The sequence below is a fragment of the Phascolarctos cinereus genome, unplaced genomic scaffold, assembly GCF_003287225.1.
Source record: "Phascolarctos cinereus isolate Bilbo 61053 unplaced genomic scaffold, phaCin_HiC Scaffold_4;HRSCAF=312, whole genome shotgun sequence".
Lineage (NCBI taxonomy): Eukaryota > Metazoa > Chordata > Mammalia > Diprotodontia > Phascolarctidae > Phascolarctos > Phascolarctos cinereus.
The window spans coordinates 672,744,057-672,766,030 of record NW_027555847.1 but is presented as its reverse complement, the minus strand read 5'-3'; the positions used below and the strand labels follow the sequence as shown (position 1 = coordinate 672,766,030).

General features: G+C 42.7%; 1 protein-coding gene across 2 annotated transcripts; it reads left to right on the top strand.

Moving 5' to 3' along the window:
- The first annotated feature begins 7,546 nt into the window (after positions 1 to 7,546).
- On the top strand, positions 7,547 to 21,247 carry POLR2E (RNA polymerase II, I and III subunit E). 2 transcript variants are annotated; one of them, XM_021008913.2, is made up of 8 exons: positions 7,549 to 7,829; positions 11,454 to 11,628; positions 12,772 to 12,887; positions 15,723 to 15,803; positions 16,776 to 16,834; positions 17,011 to 17,089; positions 18,108 to 18,195; positions 20,246 to 20,335. In XM_021008913.2, exons 1-7 carry the CDS (start codon positions 7,773 to 7,775, stop codon positions 18,171 to 18,173), a joined length of 633 nt encoding a protein of 210 aa, XP_020864572.1. In that variant the 5' UTR covers positions 7,549 to 7,772; the 3' UTR covers positions 18,174 to 18,195; positions 20,246 to 20,335. The 2 variants fall into 2 exon arrangements, with proteins under 2 accessions (XP_020864571.1, XP_020864572.1); XM_021008912.2 differs by lacking the exon at positions 18,108 to 18,195 and having other exon boundaries at positions 7,547 to 7,829; positions 20,246 to 21,247.
- Positions 21,248 to 21,974: the final 727 nt, after the last annotated feature.

The following is a 21,974-nucleotide window of genomic DNA, read 5'->3' as shown; positions in this document are numbered from 1 at the left end:
AATGAGGGGCTTGGACCAGATGATCTATGTTGTGCACAACTAGTTCACTCGGCTACAGAGCTACCTAGGACCTAGGATTTCCCAATCACCTGAAGAATCAAGGCCAGCTTGATCTTTCATTCCCAGCACGCATTGATGAGGCGGGAGAAAAGATGGCAGCAACTCCATTTATTTTTAGCAAAGCACTTGTATAGTAAAATAACAGGAACTCTTTCTCAAGTTACAATGACGTATAACCCATGCTGTGCTCAAGGACAGTGCATGCACAGTCCGTGCACTTACCTACCACCAATCACAAATACACTGTTAATGACTAATGAGTAACTAGGGAAGTTAGAGATGCATAGAATGGAGCACCCAACCAGGTGGCCTTTGCTCATAGATCAATCACCCAAGAGGGCCTCCACCCATCAGTGAGACCTCATGAACAGCCTGTGGCCCTCTACATCCTTACAGATCCCCAACAACTCCCCTATTTTGTTTTTGTTGGAGATGGAGCATATGAAGCTCAGTCCCAAAGTCCTTTATCCAATTAGCAATGCACTTGAGCAAACACAGTCCAAAACACAGCATGGCCAGCAATAGCAAACATAATGGCAATAAAGAAGATAATAAAGACATAAACCAATGTCCAAGGTTATCAAAAGGGTTACGGAGTTCATCTAGCCAATCAAGCATATGTTGGGCAGTCTTATCTGGCATCAAATCTTCATCAGCCGCCCTCGCAATATCATCAGCAATTTTATATAAATCATCAATATCCAATGCAACAGTAGAATTCCCAAACAGTCCATTCAGATGTCTACATATTCTCTGCCACTCCCATTGGGAGTCATTGTATTTAACATTGGTAAGGCAAATGAATTCATACCTATAATCACATTTCAAATGTGTTCTATATTCTAAAATATCCAATTCATCACCTATTTCAATAATGGTTTCCTTCATTCCCTCAAGTATGTGGTAAAATCCCTCATCTATCCTTTTTTGTGCTTGAAAGCCCTTTGATACATCATGAGCTAACTGATTCATAAAATCAGCTTGAACCATTTCATTTCTTACGATAGATATAGATTGAGATAAAGATACAGAAGCAGTTATAATAGCTATAAGCGATACAATTCCTAATACTACACATGAAATACATCTCTTCTCCCTAACAATTGCTAATTGATTTCTTTGGTCTATTATTCCAAAAATATGATCAGAACATGACTCATACCAATCTTTGAAAATTAAACTTTACTGTAATTGACCCATTCTTTTGAGGTGTAAAATTAAATTCCTTCCCCAATCCTGCAGATGCATTCTCTTGTAAAATAACCTCAGGTATTGTCTCTCCCCATGTAGCCAGTCTTGGCCATGGTGATTTTGTCACAAAAGTCCATCTTGTTATATTTCCTGTCTCTGCTGCTGTGTTCTGTACCACTGCCACAATAACACAAGAGTCACAGCTTGGTTACAAGTTTGTGTAGTGCCTTCTTCTTATTCTTTCGACTCCTTCGATTCCTGGCTGGTCCGTGTTTTCTTTTCTGCTTGCCTTGTTCCTTCTGAATGGATAATGCGGACATCCTTCGTTCTGACCCAAAGTTCTCCATCACCTGTGAAAATAAGAACAAACCCTTGCCCCCAGGTTAGCACTTGCCCTGGGCCCTGCCAGACACCATCAACGTCTCTCCACATGACTTTCATATTGTGTTTAGGAAAAAGGAATTTGTTTGATTTAGTGGTGTCACTAGTACTGTTGTCATTTCCTGCCAGATATTTCATTGCAGGAGAGAGGTTACAACTGTCGAATTTTAAATAATTTATAGTATAGAGTGCAGTGTTTAATTGATGCCACGGGGATCCCTTAGCTCCCCCTTTTTGTTTTTGGAGCACCATCTTTAATGTACGATTGGCACGTTCAACTATGGCCTGACCACGAGGATTATAGGAAGGCCAGTAGTATGACTAATAGAGAACTCAGTACAAAACTTTTTAAAACCCTGCAAATATATGCAGGACCATTATCAGTCTTTAAGCATTGAGGTGGGCCAGCGAAAGAAAAACAATGAAGCAAATGATTAATAACATAGCGGACAGCCTCACCCGCTTGAGCAGTAGCAAAAATAAAGCCTGAATAAGTATCAATAGAAACATGAACATACTTTTGTCTTCCAAAGGGAGAATAATGAGTAACATCCATTTGCCATAAGGCTTAGGTGTAAGTCCCTTGGGGTTGTGTACATCAACATGAAAAGGGGCTGAAAAGGCACACAAGTAGCACAGCGCTTAACAATTTCACGTGCTTGTGATTTTGTTATGCCATATAAAGTTCTTAAAGACCTAGCAGTTAAATGTAATTGATTATGACTATTCCTTGCTATTTCCACATTCATTGTTAAAGATTTATCAACAAAATCATTACCTTCAAAAATTGGTCCTGGAGCAAGAGTATGGGACCGAACATGCAAAACATAAAATTTTTCTGTCCTATTCTGTATATAATGTTGTATATCATGGAGCAACTGACAGATATTATTACCAGTATTTTTTATTATTGCAGTCTCTAGGTGTTTTAGGATTCCTTTTACATATTTACTATCTGTGATGATATTCATTGGCTCCTTATATTTGTAAAAGGCACAATAGACAGCATATAATTCATTCTGTTGTGTGGAGGTAAAAGGTATATTAATCACCTGTAATTCCTTTCTTTTAGGGCACCACATAGAAGCCTTATTCATCTTTGTGGCATCAGTAAAGACATTAATTCCATATACAGGTTCACCTGATGTATGTGTGGGTTGTATCCAAGGCCAAACATGATATTTAAGGGGTTTTCCATACACAAGCTTCAAATTGATATTCACTTGCCAGTTAGGCATTGTTTGTATTGCCATTTCAATTATTTGTTGAGAAAATGGAAGGTATATGACTTCTCAATGCGTGCCACATAATTTTAAACATCTGTTATCAATTTTATGTATTAAGTCCCCTATCAGGACCATATAATTACTTAAAGTGTTTTTTGACTGAGATGGTAAATATACCCATTCTAAAAGCCTTTGTTTCTGATGTATTACTGCTGTTGGAGAATTTGGGGTGTTAAATATAGAAGCTTCCATGCTTTCATGCCTATCAATCCTGTTTGTGTGTGCTCCAACTACTTGTTCCTGAATATACAACAATGTTTGCTTCACCTCAGGGGTCAGTATCCGGGTGAATCTAATTGAGGATCACCTTTAAGGCAATCATACAAGGGTATCAATTTATAATTTGGAATGCCAACCTGTGACCGAAGCCACTGTATATCTCCTATAATTTTCTGAAAATCATTAAGTGTTTTCAATTTTTGTAGGTCTATTGTTGGTGGATGTAAAACTATTTTCTCTTGAAGTATTTGATGGCCTAAATATTGAAATGGTGGATGTTTTTGAATCTTTTCTGGGGCTATTTGAAGCCCATGACTTTGCAACAATTCTTGTGTTTTTTGTAAAATTTCTTCTAACACTTCAGGATTAGGATGAGCACATAAAATGTCATCCATGTAATGTATCATTTTTAGCTTTTTGTAATGGAATAGTAAAAAAGCAATCTTTTAAATCAATAACTATCAAAGGCTGGGAAGTCATAAAGCATCGTGAATTTTCCTGACTACTTTGCAATAATAAAAACAGATGAATTTTAAGGAACCCAAACAAGTTCATTAGATTTCGTTTTGTATTTTGTCAGTTTTATGGATAGAAAAAGCACAAACAGTGGGCAGGAGAAAATAACAGCTCTCAGTAAATGTAAAATATCGTGCCCACAAATTAAGGGGAAATGAATTGAGTTTTAGCTATCTGTTATCCTAGTAGTTTAAATTCATCTTAAAATAATTGATTAGTGGTGATTTATTAGACAAGCTAAAAGTAATTAATATCCGTAAAAATTGTATGAAACTTATTAAAAATTATCAAGGAATCTTGATTAATTTGTAACATTTTGGTGGTATCCTTGTAGACTGTAGAACAATATACCTAAAGTAAGCAAAGGGTGATACCTTTTGTACCTTGTCAGGGGTAATTATAAATCTATGAGACTGAAAGGCTTGTTAAAACTTGGGCATTAATAAGGAGAGTTTGGTAGTAGTAGGACAACTGCAAAGTTTATAATATTTCTGACTAACAAGTTTAATAGTGTTATGAACAAAATTTCGGCACATGGTAAGAAACATTCCTCCTTAAAGGATCACAATAGCGAAAATGGGAAATACTGATTTAATGAGACAACTATACCCAAATTCAAACTCAAAACAAAATTAATTATAGTTCTAAGAGTCTTTTACCTCAAGCAGTAAGTTTCACTGATTATGGCTTAAAGCCAGATACAGTTAATTATTTTCATAGAAATGCAATAAGCAATAAAGATTTACTAGGTCTCACATATATAAGAAATTTTACTTAACATCCTTTCTTTCCCACATTTAAACTTGTCTTGGTGAGAAAGCCAATTATTAGAAATTATTTATATAAAGTTGCAATTTCTCAGTAAGCTAAATGAATTGTTTAGGAACTCAATAACATAAACAAATTCTTTTCTCAGAGCAGACGACCTTGGCACACAGCTGGTAGGAGCTTTTGGCAAGCTTACAAAGTTAAGGGAATTGCCTTGTGCCCCTCCTTTTCTCTCAGAAGTAATTAAAAATTCTAGGTCTTAACTTTAAAACAGTAACTTCAAATAACTTAGTTAACAATTTGGTAATTTTCCTGAGTGATAGTTAAATTGTTTTAGCTCTAAGCTGTTCTTTAATCATAGGTAAAGACAGAAATACCTGATTTTCTAAATGACAGTTATAAAAAATCATAGAACAAGATTAACCGGACTTGATAAAATAATTTAGCTGATTTACACAGTTATCTCACTACCTTTCAGTTTCTTTTAGTTCACATTTTAATAACATCTAAATTATTAAAAATTGCTTGACATAACACATAAAAGTGTACCAATTTGTAATGAGACTAGATTTTTTAAAACTTGAAACATGCATATTGCTAATGTGAATGAACTAAATTATCTTTAGATTGTGTTCCAATACTTAAAAACTTTTCTTTTTGATCTTAAGAGGAAAACTCGTCCTCCTTATCTTTTTCCTCTTTCTCCCCCACCCCAACCTGGCCAGGGTTGGAATTCGAGAGAAAGGAAGAGAATATTTTTCAACATAATCTTTCAATCTTACACCCAAAGCTTTGGCCAGAGCCTTAGAATGCAAAAAAGAAAGAGAATTTTTTCTCCAAAAGTTTCCAAATCTTTTACTCTCAAATCATCTATTCCTGCTATTCATGCAAACAGATTATATTATTCTTTCTATCCATACTTTTCTTTATTCCTGTATGCTTAAACTTTCTTGCCTTTTGTCAAATTATATAACCTAAATAATGAAGTACTTTTTCTCCCATTCTCTCCCCCATCCACCCTCCCGGAATGCGGCTGGTATTAGGGAGGGGGAAGGGGAGAAAGTCACTATCAGCATTTCAGAATCCAGTTGCAGCCCTTGGCTGCCTGGCAGTGAAAGATCAAAAATTATAAGACATTAATCACAGACCATCATTCACACAGACACAGACAAACATAGAACAAAATGACAGGGAGAATCCAAAAGCGAGAAACTTGTCAGAAATTACACAAATGAAATAATACTATTTTATTTTATTTTTCTTTCCATGGTATTCTAAAACCAGGCAAAATCTTTCTTAAGGTTTTGGTTTTTATAAAAGGCAAAACAATCTGTAGTTGTATAGGGACCTCTCGTAACTGCTTGAGTCTATCTAACAGCTCAGGGTATGGAGAGTGTGGAGGGGGTTTTGAAGCTTCAGCTAAGTCAGGATATAACCTATAAATCTTAGGTCTGTTCTCTCTCTCAGGAGAGCCTGCTCTGCTATTGTTAGGTGAGCACAACGAAGAAGTTTGAGTACAGGCAGGGAATTTTCTCTTCTCACCCTGTATGTCAGCTTGCGAGCCCATTTTTATAAGACTACATATAGTGAAAGTGCCCAGGGGAACTGATTTGGTTTGGTATTATAAAATTCTGTCAATTGTTCCCCCACTATCTTCCATGGTTCTAAATCTAAACTCCCTTCCCTTGGAAGCCATGGAGATGTTATATCAATAATGTCTAGAAACTCTCCTATTTTCTTGGGAGTTACCGAGCACCCTTGTTCCTTGATCACTTGATATATTACTCTAACATTTTGCTCCTTATCTAAGAGTTTACCTAGATTTTGCCTCATGGTAAGAAATTCTCTTACCACTCCATAGTCTTGCAACGGGATGCGATTCGGAGACCTCTCACAAGGAGGCTGCCTGGCTCCAACAGACCTCGGTGTCTTGATGTGGGTGTCGTGTCTTCTTGGTCCAGACGTTTCCCGACTGTTTCATGCAGCTGTCTTACTCTCTGTATCTTCAGTGCAGCCCCACGTTGGGTGTCAGTTTGTTGTGCACAACTAGTTCACTCGGCTACAGAGCCTACCTAGGACCTAGGATTTCCCAATCACCGAAGAATCAAGGCCAGCTTGATCTTTCACTCCGAGCACGCATTGATGAGGCGGGAGAAAAGATGGCAGCAACTCCATTTATTTTTAGCAAAGCACTTACTTGTAGAGTAAAATAACAGGAACTCTTTCTCAAGTTACAATGATGCATAACCCATGCTGTGCTCAAGGACAGTGCATGCACAGTCCGTGCACTTACCTACCACCAATCACAAATACACTGTTAATGACTAATGAGTAACTAGGGAAGTTAGAGATGCATAGAATGGAGCGCTGAACCAGGCGGCCTTTGCTCATAGATCAATCACCCGAGAGGGGCCTCCGCTCATCAGTGAGACCTCATGAGCAGCCTGTGGCCCTCTACATCCTTACAGATCCCCAACAGATCTATAAGATCTTTTCTAGATCTGAATTTATTACTTATGAAACTGGAGATTCCAAAATGGCCCCTCTCTTTTGTTAGCTGGAGATTAAACAGAACTGCAGGGACCCTGGTTGTTGTAAATGGGATTCCTGTTCTGATGCAGATTGAACTAAATAAACTTTGAAGGCCTTTCCAAGTCTAAGATCCTGTGATTCCCTGGACGCCAAGATCAGCGGACGAATTGACTACCTGGGAGAAAACTGACTTGACACTATTCCTCAGTATCGGAAAAGCGCAGAATGTGGAATCAACGCTGGCTACCACTAGGTTGCTGCATAATTTTGAACGTCTCTTCCCTCTTCTATGGGCCTCAGTTTCCTCCTCAATAAAATGAGGTAGATGACGTGAAATCTCCATAAGAGCTCCTTGAGGGCAATGACTTGTCTAAATTTTGTGTCTCTCCTGTCACTGAGAACACAGTAGAAGCCTGATATTTGTTGACATCCCTCCCTCCCAGTTCTGACATTCCAAGAACCCAGAGCTTGAGAGGACCGACAATCTGGAAAACTACAACTCCCAGGCACCCTTGCGCCTAAAGACACGCGAGAATTTCCCGGGGCGGGGCGCCTCAAACAGAACAACCAACCTCCGACCTCAGAACGCTCAGTCGTCTGCTTGTCGGCCGCACTGCCTGCTCTCTTACTCTCAGGCACTCTCCTAGGCCACCTGCGCCCAGGCACGAAGGGGGCCTGCTGTTGGGCTTCGCGCAGACGCACTCGCTTCGATACTAGGCCTTACTGCAGTTAGTTCCTTCGGGGTCCTGGCTGAGTGTTGTGCGCTGCGGGAGAACTCGAGAGCGTTTAGTCGCTTCTGTGGCCTGACGCGAAGGTGACATGGATGACGAAGAGGAGACCTATCGGTTATGGAAGATCCGCAAGACTATAATGCAGGTACGAGGATAGCCTCCCTTGACCCCGAGAACGGTAGAGAAAGGAAGGGGGCCCGTCAGGGTAGAGGGTGGGTAAGGCAGAAAGCGGGCGCGTGGGGGGTTGTGGGAGAGAAAGGCTAGAGAAGGGGCGCGTGGGCGGTTCTGGGAAGGGACGGGAGAGGAGGCTGGAGAAATGCGGGGGGAGACGGGGAGAGGGAGAGGGAGCAAGAGCAGTTTGATGAGGAAGAGACATGTTAGAAGGGGAGGGGGTCAGACCTGCGTGGATCCCCTTGGGGGAAGGTCCGCGTGTTTTTGCTTTACGGTGCGCTGTCATTTCATCAATCAGGGATTTTCCTGTGCTTCTCTGAATTCTTGGGGGTTTATTTATCATTTCTTACAGCACAATGATATTCCATTACATTCATGTACCACAGTTTGTTTAGCAATTCCCCAATCAGTGGGTATCTACTCCATTTCCAGTTCTTTGCTACCGCAAAATGTGCTGCTACGACGTTTTGATAAGTGTGATGCCTTTTTGTCTTTCTCCTATTTGGGCTAGCTGTGGAGTCTCTCAATGAATGAATTTTAAAAGTGCTTTATTAAGGACTTATCTAGTGCTGAGCGTTGTGCTTAATGCTGGGGATGCAAATAGAAAAGACACTCCCTGCTTTCTAGGAACTCACAGTCGTAATGGGCAAGAGAACACATGGAGAAGGTTTCAGCTGCAAGTCAGATGGAAAGGTCCCGTGGTCCTCAGACTGCAGTGGCAAAGCAGATAGTGGGGCATCATTTTTAATGATGTTTCCACTGCTAAAATCATGTCGGTTTCTGATATTAAATCATTTGATAGTGCGAAGGACAAAATCACATTCTTTTCTGGGTCTTCAGTAACTTGTGACTGCAGCACCCTCAGAAGCAATGGGTAGGCCACATCCCCACAGGAGTTGTTTCCCAGGATGATGGCTGGGCTAAAAGCAGGACCAGTGGCCTAGAGAAGTACTGCCACTCCTGGGACTTGGGCTTACCTGCTAGTCGGTGGCATTTAGTTAGCAGTTGGTATTGATGGTGGCAAGGAAGATGAGCCACCAGAGTGGCTTCTCCAGAGTGATTTCTCCTGGAAGCAGAAACCCTAGCTGGAATCAGGGCTGGTGGTCTTGGGCATATTTCACAAGGTTTTGGGTACAGACTCATAAGATATCTCCAATAGAAGGGAGGTGGTGATGGTTCATCTTGGCTGGCATACAGTGCTTTTTGTTTCTCTCTTATGGTGAGTGCCTTGCTGCTTAAGCTATGCCGACTGGTTCACCACATATACTATATAGTTGGTGAGTTCTCTTCCTTAAGGCCCAATTAAAATCTTCTACAGGAAACCTTTCCCAACCCTTCTTAATTCTAATACCTTCCCTAGCAATTATTTCCTATTCATTCTGTATATAGCTTGTTTGTACGTATTCGTTTGCTTGTTGTCTCCCCCATTAGATTCAAGATCCTGGGCTGTGTCCTTTCAGGTTTCAAGGGAGGTGGTGGTAGAACTGGTAGAGGTTTGACTCACCTTGTATGAACTCTGTCTTACTATTTTTCCCTTAGCATCAGCTAGGCTTGTTTGCCTGTCTCTTAGGCAAAGGCTGTGGTTAGTCATTTTTTTTGGTTATAATTCCAAATTGCTTTCACCAACAGTAAATTAAGCATACCTACCTTTTTGCACTCCTCCTCCAATATTGATTATTCCCATCTATTGTGAATTTTGGGAATAGAAGGTGAATCCTCAGGATTTTTTTAAAATTTGCATTTCTTTCTTTTTTTAGAACATTCTTTCAAATAGTTAACAGTTTGCGATTTTTGTTTTGAAAACTTTGTACATGTCTTTTGATCATTTATCCATTGATGTATGGTTCTTGGTCTAATATGTGTTAGTTCCCTCATTATCTTAGCTATTGGGCATCAAAGACAGAAACACCCCACGAACACCAACATAGCAGCTTTTTTAGTAGCAAACAACTAGGGACTAAAGCAGATTCCCACAAGTGGACATGACTTAAGATTATGGCGTGTGAATGTCATGAATATTGCTGTGCTGTAAAAAAAACAACAGATATGAAGAATTCAAAGAATCGTGGCAACACTCATGAAGTCAGGTAGAGTGAAGTAATTAGAACTAGGAAAGCCACATATGCAGTGATTACAACAGTGTAAATGGAATGGACCAAGGCAGAACTGAAGGCTGTGTGGTTGTACTGGCCAGACTTAGCCTGGAAGAAAAGGTGAGAAAACACACTTCTTTCCTTTCTTGGCGGAGGTGAAGACTATGGATCCTGAACATTACCTAAACAATTTTTTTTAAATTCTATTTTATTTTCAGTTCCAAATTCTCCATTCACCCATTGAGAAGGCAAGAAAAACAAAACTCATTACAAATACATGTAGTCATGCAAAACAAATTCCTATATTAGCCATGTGTAAGAAAGAAAAGACAATGTTTCACTTTGCACTGAGTCTGTCACCTAGAGGTAGATAGCATCATGAGTCTTTTGGAATTTTGATGATCAGAGTTCCTAAGTCTTTCAAAGTGAATTATCTTTACAGTGTTATTGTTATTGTATAAATTGTTCTGCTCACTTCACTTCCAATCAGTTAATAGTCTTCCCAGTTTTTTCCCATCCCAGTCATCATTTCTTATAGCACAGTAGCATTCCATCGCATTAATTTACTATAACTGGAGAATAGCCATTCTCCGGTTGATGGGCATCTGCCCAGTTTCCAGTTCTTTGCTATCACAAAAATGCTTTTGTACATGTCTGTCTTTTTCCTCTTTCTTTAATCTCTGGTATACAGACCCATTAGCCATTACCTATACTGTAATTTTGAGTTTATATGAGTTAGTTTTACTGAACTGCTTCCTCCCTCTCCCCCCTCCCCACTCTTTATTTATTGTTGCAAGGAATGGCTCTCTGAGTGGAGGAGGGATATAGCAGGACCTGTCTGTGGTCAAATCCTGCCTCAGGCACGCACTAGGTCTGTGACTGTTGGCACATCACTTAACCTCTGACTCTATTTCATCTCCTGTATTATATGAGAATAATATTAGCATCTCGTTTATTAGGGCGATTGTAAGGATCAAATAAGTACGTGTGAAGTGCTTTGCAAACCTGAAAGCATTCCATAAGTGTGTTTCACATTTTGCCAAACAAGAAAGTAGCAAGATTTGGAGGGAGAGGAGTTGTTGAAGTAAGGTGAGAGCCTGAGTGGAAGAACACATTTAATTTGCCTTCAGAGCCTGGGTTGTAGAGGTTATGGTATGAAAAGATTACAAAGTCAGTATTGTAGTTCTTTATATATAAACAGACCAGATTTGGGACAGCAGAAAGCAATGGCCTTGGAGGAGTTGGGACAGGGCTGGCATAATGCTCATCGAATGTATCCCAGCTAAGCAAAATTGTCCAGGGGGAAGAAGTAATATGTATAATAAGAGGGATTCACATTAGGCACGAGAGAAGTTCTCAATAGTTGGTGACAGTGGTTGAGTGGTTGACTATGAGTGAGGTCTGGGCATTCACAGTCAAAAAAAGGTAGATTTCTATCCCCTCCACGAGATGAACAGAATGTTCTCTTGGAGTCCTTTCTGACAGAGTATCTGGCTCTTTCACAGTTATGTCATGATCGGGGCTACTTGGTGACCCAGGATGAATTAGATCAGACTTTGGAAGAGTTCAAAGCCCAGTTTGGGGATAAGCCCAGTGAAGGACGGCCTCGACGCACCGATCTCACAGTATTGGTGGCCCACAATGATGACCCCACAGACCAGATGTTTGTCTTCTTCCCAGGTAAAAAAGAGACTGACTAGTGAGAACCCATTGTCTTGAAAAATAAATTAAGTATATTTCCTAGTCCAAAATTCTGGAAGGTAGGAGGCATATGGCTTTGGAGTTTGGGTTACCAGCAAGTTTTAGGTTCATCATCCCTAAGCATGGGACATTCTACCTAGTGGGGTTATTGGGAAGAAAGCGTTTTGTAAAATGTTGATGTATTATGGAAGTGTGAGTTGTGATTAGTTGAATTGGCTCTGTGACCTCACCTAGCAGGTCTATCAGATAAGACCACTCTGACAAAGCTACATTTGATCTGGTGTGGCAGCTTCCAGGTGAACTCCCAGTTCTCTTCCCCGACAGGGGTGCTAGGGTTTGGGGTTGGGATGTTGCTGTTTATCTACATTCCACCTGTCTACCAGAGCTGCTACCGTGTCATGCACGTGTAAATTTCTGTGTAAACTGGAAATCCCATCTGGGTGTACCTGTTATTTCCTCAGAAAGCCATTTCTGTCTCACCATCCAGTCCATCACATCACGGCTCCCTCCTGTTTTTCCCAGTACTGTCATCATAGAATGGAAAGGACCTCGGAGGTCAAGTTCAGCTCCATCATTTCACAGAGGCGACCCAAACTGGGGGAGCAGCTTGTCGAAAGCTGTGCAGTGGGGCACGTAGAGAGCAGGGTAGACTCGGCCAGCTTCCTGGCTTCACGCCCCGCATTCTCTCCTGTACACAGTGCTGCCTGTCACTTCTGGTATAGAGATGGAAGTGCTAAAGTCTTAGCACTTGGGCAGCTCTGGTGCTTTATTGTCTTTGTTACCGTTGCAGGAAAGAGCCCCTAGATGCTTAAAGCCTTAGCTGGTCCTGCTAAGTTGGACCCATCACCAGTTCAGAGAGACAAATCATAGGAAGTTTGGCCACTGACTATAGCAGTTGAGGGAGCCATCCACTGACACACATTTGGGTGGCAGGCTGTATCATGAGAGGGAAGATCTACACTGAAAAATGAGTTCTTGAAGTTTTGAATCATATATTTGGTGTGAGGTAAGGAAAGAGCTCTGGATCCACGGAGACAGAATGGTTCAGAAGGGTAAGGGTCTTCACGGTGAAAGTGACAATTGGAGCTGAAGGTAATCTTAATCTTGTGTTTTACCCTCCAGAGGAGCCAAAGGTTGGAATAAAGACTATCAAGATGTACTGCCAGCGGATGCAGGAGGAGAACATCACCAGGGCCCTCATCGTGGTGCAACAGGGCATGACGCCCTCCGCGAAGCAGGTGCTCAGACGAGAGGGGAACTCTGACCTCCCTCTCACCCTGCCTTTGGAGGCCAGGATTCTCTCGGACTGTTCCTTACTAGTCTTTCTGACCGCTCTCCAGCTTTGGTCTGCAGTGCTTAGGTGGAAAGGGACACTCGCAGTGCAGAGCCAGCTTGAGAAACCGTCCCGTTACCTGGAGCTGGGGCAGCCAAACAAGGAAGTGGCTGAGCTGTCCCAGACGTTCCGACCGCTTCCTGTTTGCTTCAAACAAGAGCACACTTAGGCTTGTGTTCCCCTCTTGCTGCTAGAACAGTTTGTAAAACCACAGTAGTGATCTGGCTCTGTTTGGGGAGTAAAATGGGCCAGTGCTTTTCTGTCCTACTCAGCCCCTGGAGTCTTCACCTTTGTCCTGAGGCAGCTGAAAGTAGCTAGGGCACTGCTGCACCGAGGACCCTTTTTTAAAAATTCTGTAATTAAGTCAATTAGCCCATTTAAGGAGTTGAATAGAGTAGAAGAGATTAGAAAGGCTTGCCATTCAGCCTCCCCAGCTAGAGTCCCAAGTCCCATCTCTACTTGCTCAAGGGATTCCTCTGAGCCTCAGTTTCCTCTTATGTGAAATGGGGATGAGAGCTGCCCTCTATTTCAGGATTTTTGTGAGGACCAGTTAAAATAATATACATGAAAGTAAGCACACAGTCAGAGCAGACATGGACAATGAGTTAAAGACAGTATTGCCGTGTGTTGCTGTTTCTCACCGTTTGGCAGGATCACGTTTTTGGTAGACTGCCGTGGTCTCGGCTCTCTGGAGCCCTCTTTATGGTGATTGCTTTACATGGGATCCTTGGCTTAGAGCTTAGGAAGGGACACCAGCGGCCATCCAGCCCAGCTCTCTCATTCGGCCCAGTGAGGGGACGTGACGGGTTTGAGGTGACGTGGGTAGTGGTGGCAGGGCCAGGACTTGAACCCAGGTCCTCTGGCTCTGAAACTAGTGCTCTTTCTGCTGTGCCACATTGCCTCTCCAACTTTAACTTGAATTCGTATTCTTTTGGAAAGGGAAATAATCAGAATCATGGTCTGCTTCTTTGTCCATTCACTACTTTTCAGTATCAGTAACTAGTTTGAGTAAGTACGGTTGTAGGTGTGGACCCATCGTCAGTTCAGAGAGACTAATCATAGGAAGTTTGGCCACCGGCTGTGGCAGTTAAGGAAGCCATCCACTAACACGTGTTTTTTTCTCATCCTTCACCTTTCTTCTAGTTTGACATTAATTTTGGCCTTTGTTCTAATTAGGTTAGAGTTGGCTTTGGCTTTGAAGGATAGTAGGATATGGGAAAAAAGGAAACAGGTGAGTTAGTGTCTTGTGGCAGGAAGCTTGAGCTGCTCCAGGAGTGTAATGAACGTGAGAAGTTTTGTCTGAATACACAGACAGCTGGTTCAGAAACCATCTTCTGTCAAGATGGTTTCATTTTCCTAGTGCCTTTGGCATACCTTTCAACTTCCTTCTTGAAGAAAATAGTCATGATAACAGATGTGATGATTCAGAGTAGTCTACCACCCTTTGGCCTCTTTAGTTTCTTAATCCTGACCTGTATTGTCACCTTTGTTCCCACATTTGCATCCAAGTCGCCACACTTTCTACCTTAGTAACTTTGAAGAAGTTGCTTAATTTCCTTGGGCCTCAGTTTCCTTTTCTTGTAGAATGAAGGCATTAGACCAGATGGCCTCTAGTGATCCCTGGAGCTGGTTTGAAGGATCTTGAATTCTTGGTACAGTCTTCTGCAACAGAAGTTAGTATCTGAGATGCATTTACCTTCCCAGTTTTCTTTGTTTTGTTAAGGTGCACATTATTTATTTAATCAGTGTGCAACTAGGGGAATAAGCATTTATATAGCACCTACTCTGTGCTATATCCAGACACTAAGCTAAGTGCCATTACAAATGTTATCTAATTTGATCCTCACAATGACTCTGGGAGATAGGTGCTGTTATTATCCCTATTTTACAGTTGAGAAAACTGAGGCAGATAGGTTAAGTGACTTGCCCAGGGTCATAGAACTGTAAGTATCTAAGGCCAGTTTTGAACTTGGGTCTTCCTGACTCTAGGCCCAGAATTTTGTATACCAGCTGCCTCGTAAATAGCTTGTATTTTATGTTTTTATTTGATAGTCTATATTTATTGAGTGGTATGAAGTTTATCATTTAGAAAACTTAGAAAAATTGTGCAAATAAGAATAATTGTTAGAAAAGTTATGAGGGCCTTGGCTTTGGATATAGTTAATTACTTTGAGGGAACTTGTCTTTTGGAGCTGTGTATAGGATTTGGAGGGCTTTATTGCTGGTGGTGATAGAGAATTAAAGAATTTCAGAGCTTAAAGATTTCAAATAATCCTAACACCTCATTTAAAAAAAAAAACTTTACCATTTTTGTCTTTTCCCACTTCCTTTTCCCTGAAAATGTCCTTCTGTCGTTCAGTACTGTGCAGTAATATTTCATTACATTCATAGACCATAATTTGTTCAGCCTATTCCCAGTTGATGGCCACTCCTCTAGTGGCCAGTTCTCTACCGTGATAAAAGAGCTCTCATAAATATTTTTGTACATGTGGGCCTTTTCCTCTTATATTTCTTTGAGAGGCACGCCTGCCAATGGTATTGCGCCCCCCCCCCCTTATTTTACAAAAGAGGAAACTTGGGTTCATTGATTTCTCCAGGGTCACATGGCAGGTAATGATAGAACCAGGCCGAAAATGCAGGTCTTCTGATTCCAGGCCTGGAAGTTCCACCTGAGTGCTATGTAAAGAAGCAGTATGAAGAGCACTGGATTTTCTTCAGTGTTGGTTTCTTTTCTTTGCAGTCCCTGGTTGACATGGCTCCCAAATATATCCTAGAACAGTTTCTACAGCAGGAGCTGCTCATCAATATCACTGAACACGAGGTAAGTCACCTGCCAGCGGAACTCATTAGAAAAAAGGAATAATGAGGTATAGGACCGGTCCCCTCTCACGTGTATTAGAAGCAGTTTGTTCCTAAGAATTGTGCACCCAGCCATGTGGGAAAGATGAAGGAAGACAGGCATGTGCTCTAGAAGAGACCAAACAGTGCTAGGACCTCTGCTGGAAGGGACCTTACCAGTGATCCAGCTGAGATGGAGAGAGGGGGGAGGCTTGTGTAAGGCCCCATGGCTGGGAAACTGGCAGGCCCAGGACTGCGACCCTAGTGACGGCCCATTCCTAGGGCAATGCTCTTCCCAGGCTCCACCCAGCCGCTCCTCGGTTGAGAAACAAGACAGGCACTTCAGTAATTAGGAGCAGCACAGGGAGCTGGGAGGAGAGCCTGGAGTGGCTAGAGCATTCAGACTCAGCCTTTTGTTACTAAGTGCTTCCTGTGTGCTAAGTGCCAGGAATGAAAATACGAAGGTAAAGATCTCTCTGCCCGAAGGAGTTCCCATTCCAAAGTGGGAAGAGCACATTAAGGAGAGTGTTGGCCATGAGTCGGCTGTTGTGGTTTAGAAAGCGGCAGGGAGGCTTGGTGCAGTCAGTCAGTCAGCACGCCCTTTGCAGAAGCAGTGGCAGCATTGAACTGATTATGGTTTCAGACCTGGAAAGCAGGGAGCAGAAGGTGCAAGTCTAGTGATACCAGCTGCTGTAGCTGCTCCAGAGCAGGCCACGTTTTCCACTTCCTGTCTTTGTATCCTCAAGTGCTTACCAAGTGCTTGTTCATTGATTAGGAGATAAGATTCCCCAGGCATGTGACCAGTGGATAAAGCATTCAGGAAAGAGGTACTGAGAGTGCAGACTGAGCACACTGCCACCATCTCTTTGCAACTAGATTCTTAGTCTAGAAACTCACGTTAGCTGCCCCATTCAGTTTTCTTCCTAATTTCATAATTGGTTGATTTTCATTACAGCTGGTTCCAGAGCATGTTGTCATGACAAAAGAGGAAGTCACCGAGCTGTTGGCTCGATAGTATCCTTCATGTTCCCCTTTTTGGCCTCTTTCCTTTCAGGCATTAAGCGCTTGGGGTGGCTGAAAAGGGTGTGGCAAGTGCTTTGTGTATTTGGGGGAGGGGGAGGAAGTGGACTGTCATAGTATCAGGCCTACCAGGGCCACAGGGTCAGTTTTTCCTTCACTCTGTTCATCAGTAAGCTTCGAGAAAACCAGCTGCCCAGAATCCAGGCCGGAGATCCAGTAGCGCGTTATTTTGGAATAAAGCGAGGGCAGGTAAGGAAGCAGAGCTGGCCAAGGACATGTTGATGGCACTGCCAGCCTTTGGAGTCACTCAGCTTGGCAACCTCAGAGACATCTTCATTTTCTCCTTGCCTTTCCCCCTTATGTATCCAGCATCTTTTCACCACGCGCATGGCCAGCCCTAGTTCTGGTGTAGACCCTCATCTTCATGACTGGCTTGTTGAAAAAGGCTCCTTCCTCATTGGTTTTCCTACCTCAGATGTCTCTCCTCTCCAGGCCATCCTCCACTCTCAAATGCATAGATTTATGACATCATCAGAAACTCCTTCCAATGATGCAAGCCCACAGAGCTGCAGAATGTTGTCTTTAGAATGAAATACACTTTTGTTTGGCTCTATCCGGCTTATTTCCCCAAGACTGATTTTTCCAGCCACCTCCCCCACTCATGCCCGCTGTCTGATCCAGGGTTGCCCTGCAAGCTGTTCCTCTATCTCCTGTCTCTGGCTACAAGGGGAAAATGGTCCCTCACATCTGGAATGTGCTCCTTCCTTACCTTCACCTCAAGGAATGTTAAGTTTTCTTCAAAGCCCAGCTCAGATTCTTCCTCCTTCAGGAGGTCTTTCCTGCTCCTCCCTTTATTAGTGCTTTCTCTCTTTCTTGAGAGGGAGAAATAATGGAATATATCGAGTACATTAGAAAAATTCCTAAAATTGTAGATTTGATCTGGGAGGCTAGAAGCCTTCTCACTTTACAGGTAAGTCACAAGTCCCAAGAGTTTGAGTGACTTGCTTGGGGTCATATGGGTAAAGCTAAGTGGCAGAACCAGGATTTGAACCCAGGTCCTCCTCCAAATCCAGTGCTATTTGCACTTTACCACAGTGCTGCCTGGAGATTACACAAGGGAAGGGCTCATTCACTAGGTGGAAGGGATGAGATCAAAGTTCATGGAAAAGATGACATTTGAGTTCAAGGCTGAACATGTTTGTATTTTGTATTTGTTTTTTCTTGATATCCAGCAAGTAAAGATGGGCTTTTCCTTTTGGATTTGTAGGTGGTGAAGATCATAAGACCCAGTGAGACTGCAGGCAGATATATCACTTACCGGCTAGTGCAGTAACTGGCCGCTGACTCCCTGAGAAGTAAGTTGGGGCCATTCTTGGACTCCCTCTGATGGTGCTGGCTTAGTTGAACACCAGACTGTTCTGGGATGTTTGTTGAAGAGATTTTTACATTCCTTTCTAACATCTGATGCTCACTTGGGGGGTGGTGAGCATTTAGGATATCAGTCAGCTTCACTTACTTGAAGCCATCTGTGTATAGAGAGCCCTGTGGGGGGAGCAGAAGAAATAGGAGACACAGGGCTCCTGCCATTCCAGAGACAGTACCCTCCAATCCCAGGGTCCCACAGCAAACGACAGGCAGGCCTGACAGCCTAGTCTACGACCTGTTTCTCCTTTTATGCAGGTCTCTCAAGATAGTTCTTTTGCTCAGTTTTAGTCCAACAGCCTGTGTAAACCATGTACAGAGCAGTGGCTGTGGGGAGGGGGAATGTGTCCTTCACCTGAGCAGGGTGCCCACCCCCAAGGGCAGATCAAGCCTGGCAGTCTCTTCCTTGGAAAATCCTAAAGTTGTCTGTGGGTCTGTGGTACCTCCTGAGGTCTCCTCAGATCCCAGCACCGCCCTTCCGCTCCATGCTTAGTCTCTCAGGGACAGCCCTGGGCACCAGGGGCAGGAGGGGAGTGGAAATGCAGAGCTATGAGGCATCCACCCATGACATGCCTCCATTGTGCCAAGCTCACAAAGCGTTTGCCCTAAGGACGCTGGAGAAGGGGAATCTCAGTGGTTTGGTAATGGCCGGGTCCTCAGTGATCTTGAAGTTCTGGGCAGCATCACCAAAGGAGCTGCTGCTGCTTACTGGTGTGACCTTAGCCAAGTCACCTAATGGCCTGACTTTACTGTCCTCGTTCTGTTCTGTGTACTTCCTCCCCTTGCCCTTCCTCTCCCCTCTCCAGCTCTCTTTCCAGGCCTCTTCCTAAAATGATGTCTCCCTGTCTTGCCCTCTCCACCCCCCACACTTCAGCAGATCGTTTCATAAGGTGCTGTGGCCAGCATTAGATAGCTGTTTGGCCCATCCCCATGCCCAAACCTAAAGCGTTTCCAGCATTAACGGATCTGGCAGTACTGGCATAGGCTCTGAGAACCCAGGGTCACATCCACTCTGTGAGGAATTGTTGGAAGATTTTACTGGAGGGGAATCATAAATCTCACTAACAGAGTTTTGCCTGATAGGTTGCTGGGAAACAAATCCCTGTTAAGCTCAATCAGAGCCACCAGTGGCCTGTTTTTAAGTGTCCCAGCTGTAGCATTTTCCCCGGTGTATAGTGGGCAAAGAAGAGCCCAGTCTCTTGCCTTGGACCTCTATTGTGGAAGGATACATATCCTTAATCCTTTGGGTGGAGTGAGATTTGTGCAGCCATTCAGGATTGCATTCTCTCCCTGTAGTTATCTGACTCTCCTAATCGGTCCCCATCCTCTATAATCGGTCCTCCACACAGCTGCCAGAGTACTTTCCTTAAAGCACGGTTTTGACCATCTTACTCCCATTCTGTTAAGGTTTTTATTTTTGACATTTAAAGCCCTTTAAGTCACAGCCTGGTCCTTATGATACATTACTGCCCTTCTCTTACTTGGTGGTCCAGCCGAACTAGCCTTCTTGTTTCTCACACACAGAGTTCCATCTCCCCATGCCTGGAATGCTTTTCCCTCACCTCTGCCTCTTTAAATCCTTAGCTTCCTTCAAGACTTACCTAAAATATGGGACAGCTAGGTGGTGCAGTGGATAGAGCTGCAGCCTTGGAGTTAGGAGGACCTGAGTTCAAATCTGGCCTCAGACACTTGACACTTTCTAGCTGTGTGACTCTGGGCAAATCACTTAACCCCATTGCCTCACTAAAAAAGCAAAAAAAAAAAAACTTACCTAAAATAATGTTTTAGTGCCACCCCATGACATTACGTTGTCTTAATTTGATATATATTTATGTGTGTATATGTGTTATCTGCCCCGTCTGGAATGTCAGCTTGAAGGCAGAGACATTGGGCCTTTCTCCGTATCTATTTGGTATACACTGCCTAGCACGTGGTAGGCATATACTAAATGCTTGTGGATTGATCCCTGTTCTTGTTATCCAGCATCCCTGGAGATACGCTAGCCAGCCTCTGACTCCTGTCTCAGCATGCAAGGCAGATCCACCTGTGAAGAGGGCTGACTTCTGTGCCGTTTACTTGCCATTTTCTTGTGTGCTGCCTAACTCAGTGAAGAAAGCATGGGTTTTCCCTCTCACTTGTTCAACAGGACTGAATTTGGGAAACGAAGAAATGGCATAGGATCTCTTTTGGATGGGAGTGGTGGGAAGCATAATGGTTCACAAAATAAAATGTGTGTTGTGGATCTTGTATCTTGGTCTCCAAACTACCCTTTGCAGAGCTGCCCAATAATCTGCTAACAGACAGGTGTGATCACACTATTTTCCCGCCTAAAACCAACTGTAGTTCTGTTGTCTCTAGGATAAATGACAACTCATCTTTGACCTTTTATATCATTTACCTTCCCTGCACTGACTCTCTGGTTCCACCTGACCTGGATAACAGTAGTTGTCTGATTTTATTTTGCATTGTAATGCCTCTTGTAGGCTTTACCTCATACCCTGAACCTTGTTCCTTAATCTCTGCCCATTGAAATTATCATCAGTTCTTAGCCTGAGGGAGCCATTTCTTCCATGAATATTTATTGTTGGAAAAAGGGGTAATGTGGCATGGTGGAAATGGTGTTGGACTCGGAATGAGAAAGAGCAAAGTTTGAAATTTTGCTGAGCTTTTCATTTCATTATTTGTTAAATGGCAAAAACCCTTAAAGTTTTTGTGAGAATGAAATGCCGTGCTTTGCAAACCTAAAAGCACTATGTGAACATCATTTATTTCTCCTGTAAAAATTATCTTGCCTTCATTTTCTAGCGTTTTAGATTTCTTTTACCTTCACTAAACTTTACCTCCTATTATACTTGTTTGTGCATGCCACATCCCCACGTTAGACTGTAAATTTCTGGAGGGTAGGAAGTATTCATCCTTGTATCACTAAGTGCCTACTATAGTGCTTTGTCTATGACAGAGACTTAATAAACAGTTTAATTGAAATGTGTGGTTGGTATTGCTTTGGGAAACGTAAGATCTGATCTCCAAGTTTTACATAAATTAGTGCCAATAAATGAATTGGGAAGGCGAGGTTTCAGGATAAATTCTTAAACCTTTTGGGATCAACTGAACTGGTTTTAGATTACAGTTGGCACAAATGAGGGTGTGACGGCTATTTCCAAGATAGTATCTTTCTAGTCATTCTCTTCTCAAGGGTTGGCATTTGGCCTAGCTGAGAATGGCAGGCGTGCTGGAGCCAGGGCATGTTGCTGCATCACCAACCTCACTCTTAGGGCCTCTAGAATGAGTCTGGCCCTTTTTTTCAGTAAGAGAAAAAAATCTATTGCCAGGGATCCAGGAAGAAGACCCACTGGCATGCTGCTTTGAAGTAAGGTAGAGGTAGGTGTAGCAGAACTGGCAGAGGGAGAAGCCACCACTGTCGCTTTAGATTTCAGGTATATGCATGACATGAGTTCGTGACAACAGCTTTGAGAAGCCTTGGGAATATTCTGCTTGGCTTCAGAGGACAGAACTGGGACTAAGGACTTTCCTGATATAGAGATTTAGACTACACGAGGAAAAAGAAGTATGCCCCCTTGTGGCCTTCCTGATAGAGCAATCTGGTTAGGAAAACGCAGGATAAGCCTACCTGTACATGGCTATTCATAGGCTTAGTACCCTTCCAAAGATGCTCATCTGCTCCTGTAGGGGAGGGTCTTTTCCTTGAATG

Excerpts from the sequence above, each read along its gene's own strand:
- POLR2E (XM_021008912.2), top strand. The coding sequence starts at position 7,773 with ATGGATGACGAAGAGGAGACCTATCGGTTATGGAAGATCCGCAAGACT. Across the intron at positions 15,804-16,775 it reads TCAATATCACTGAACACGAG|CTGGTTCCAGAGCATGTTGT; the intron begins GTAAGTCACCTG and ends TTTTCATTACAG. Across the intron at positions 17,090-20,245 it reads TTGGAATAAAGCGAGGGCAG|CATCCCTGGAGATACGCTAG; the intron begins GTAAGGAAGCAG and ends CTTGTTATCCAG.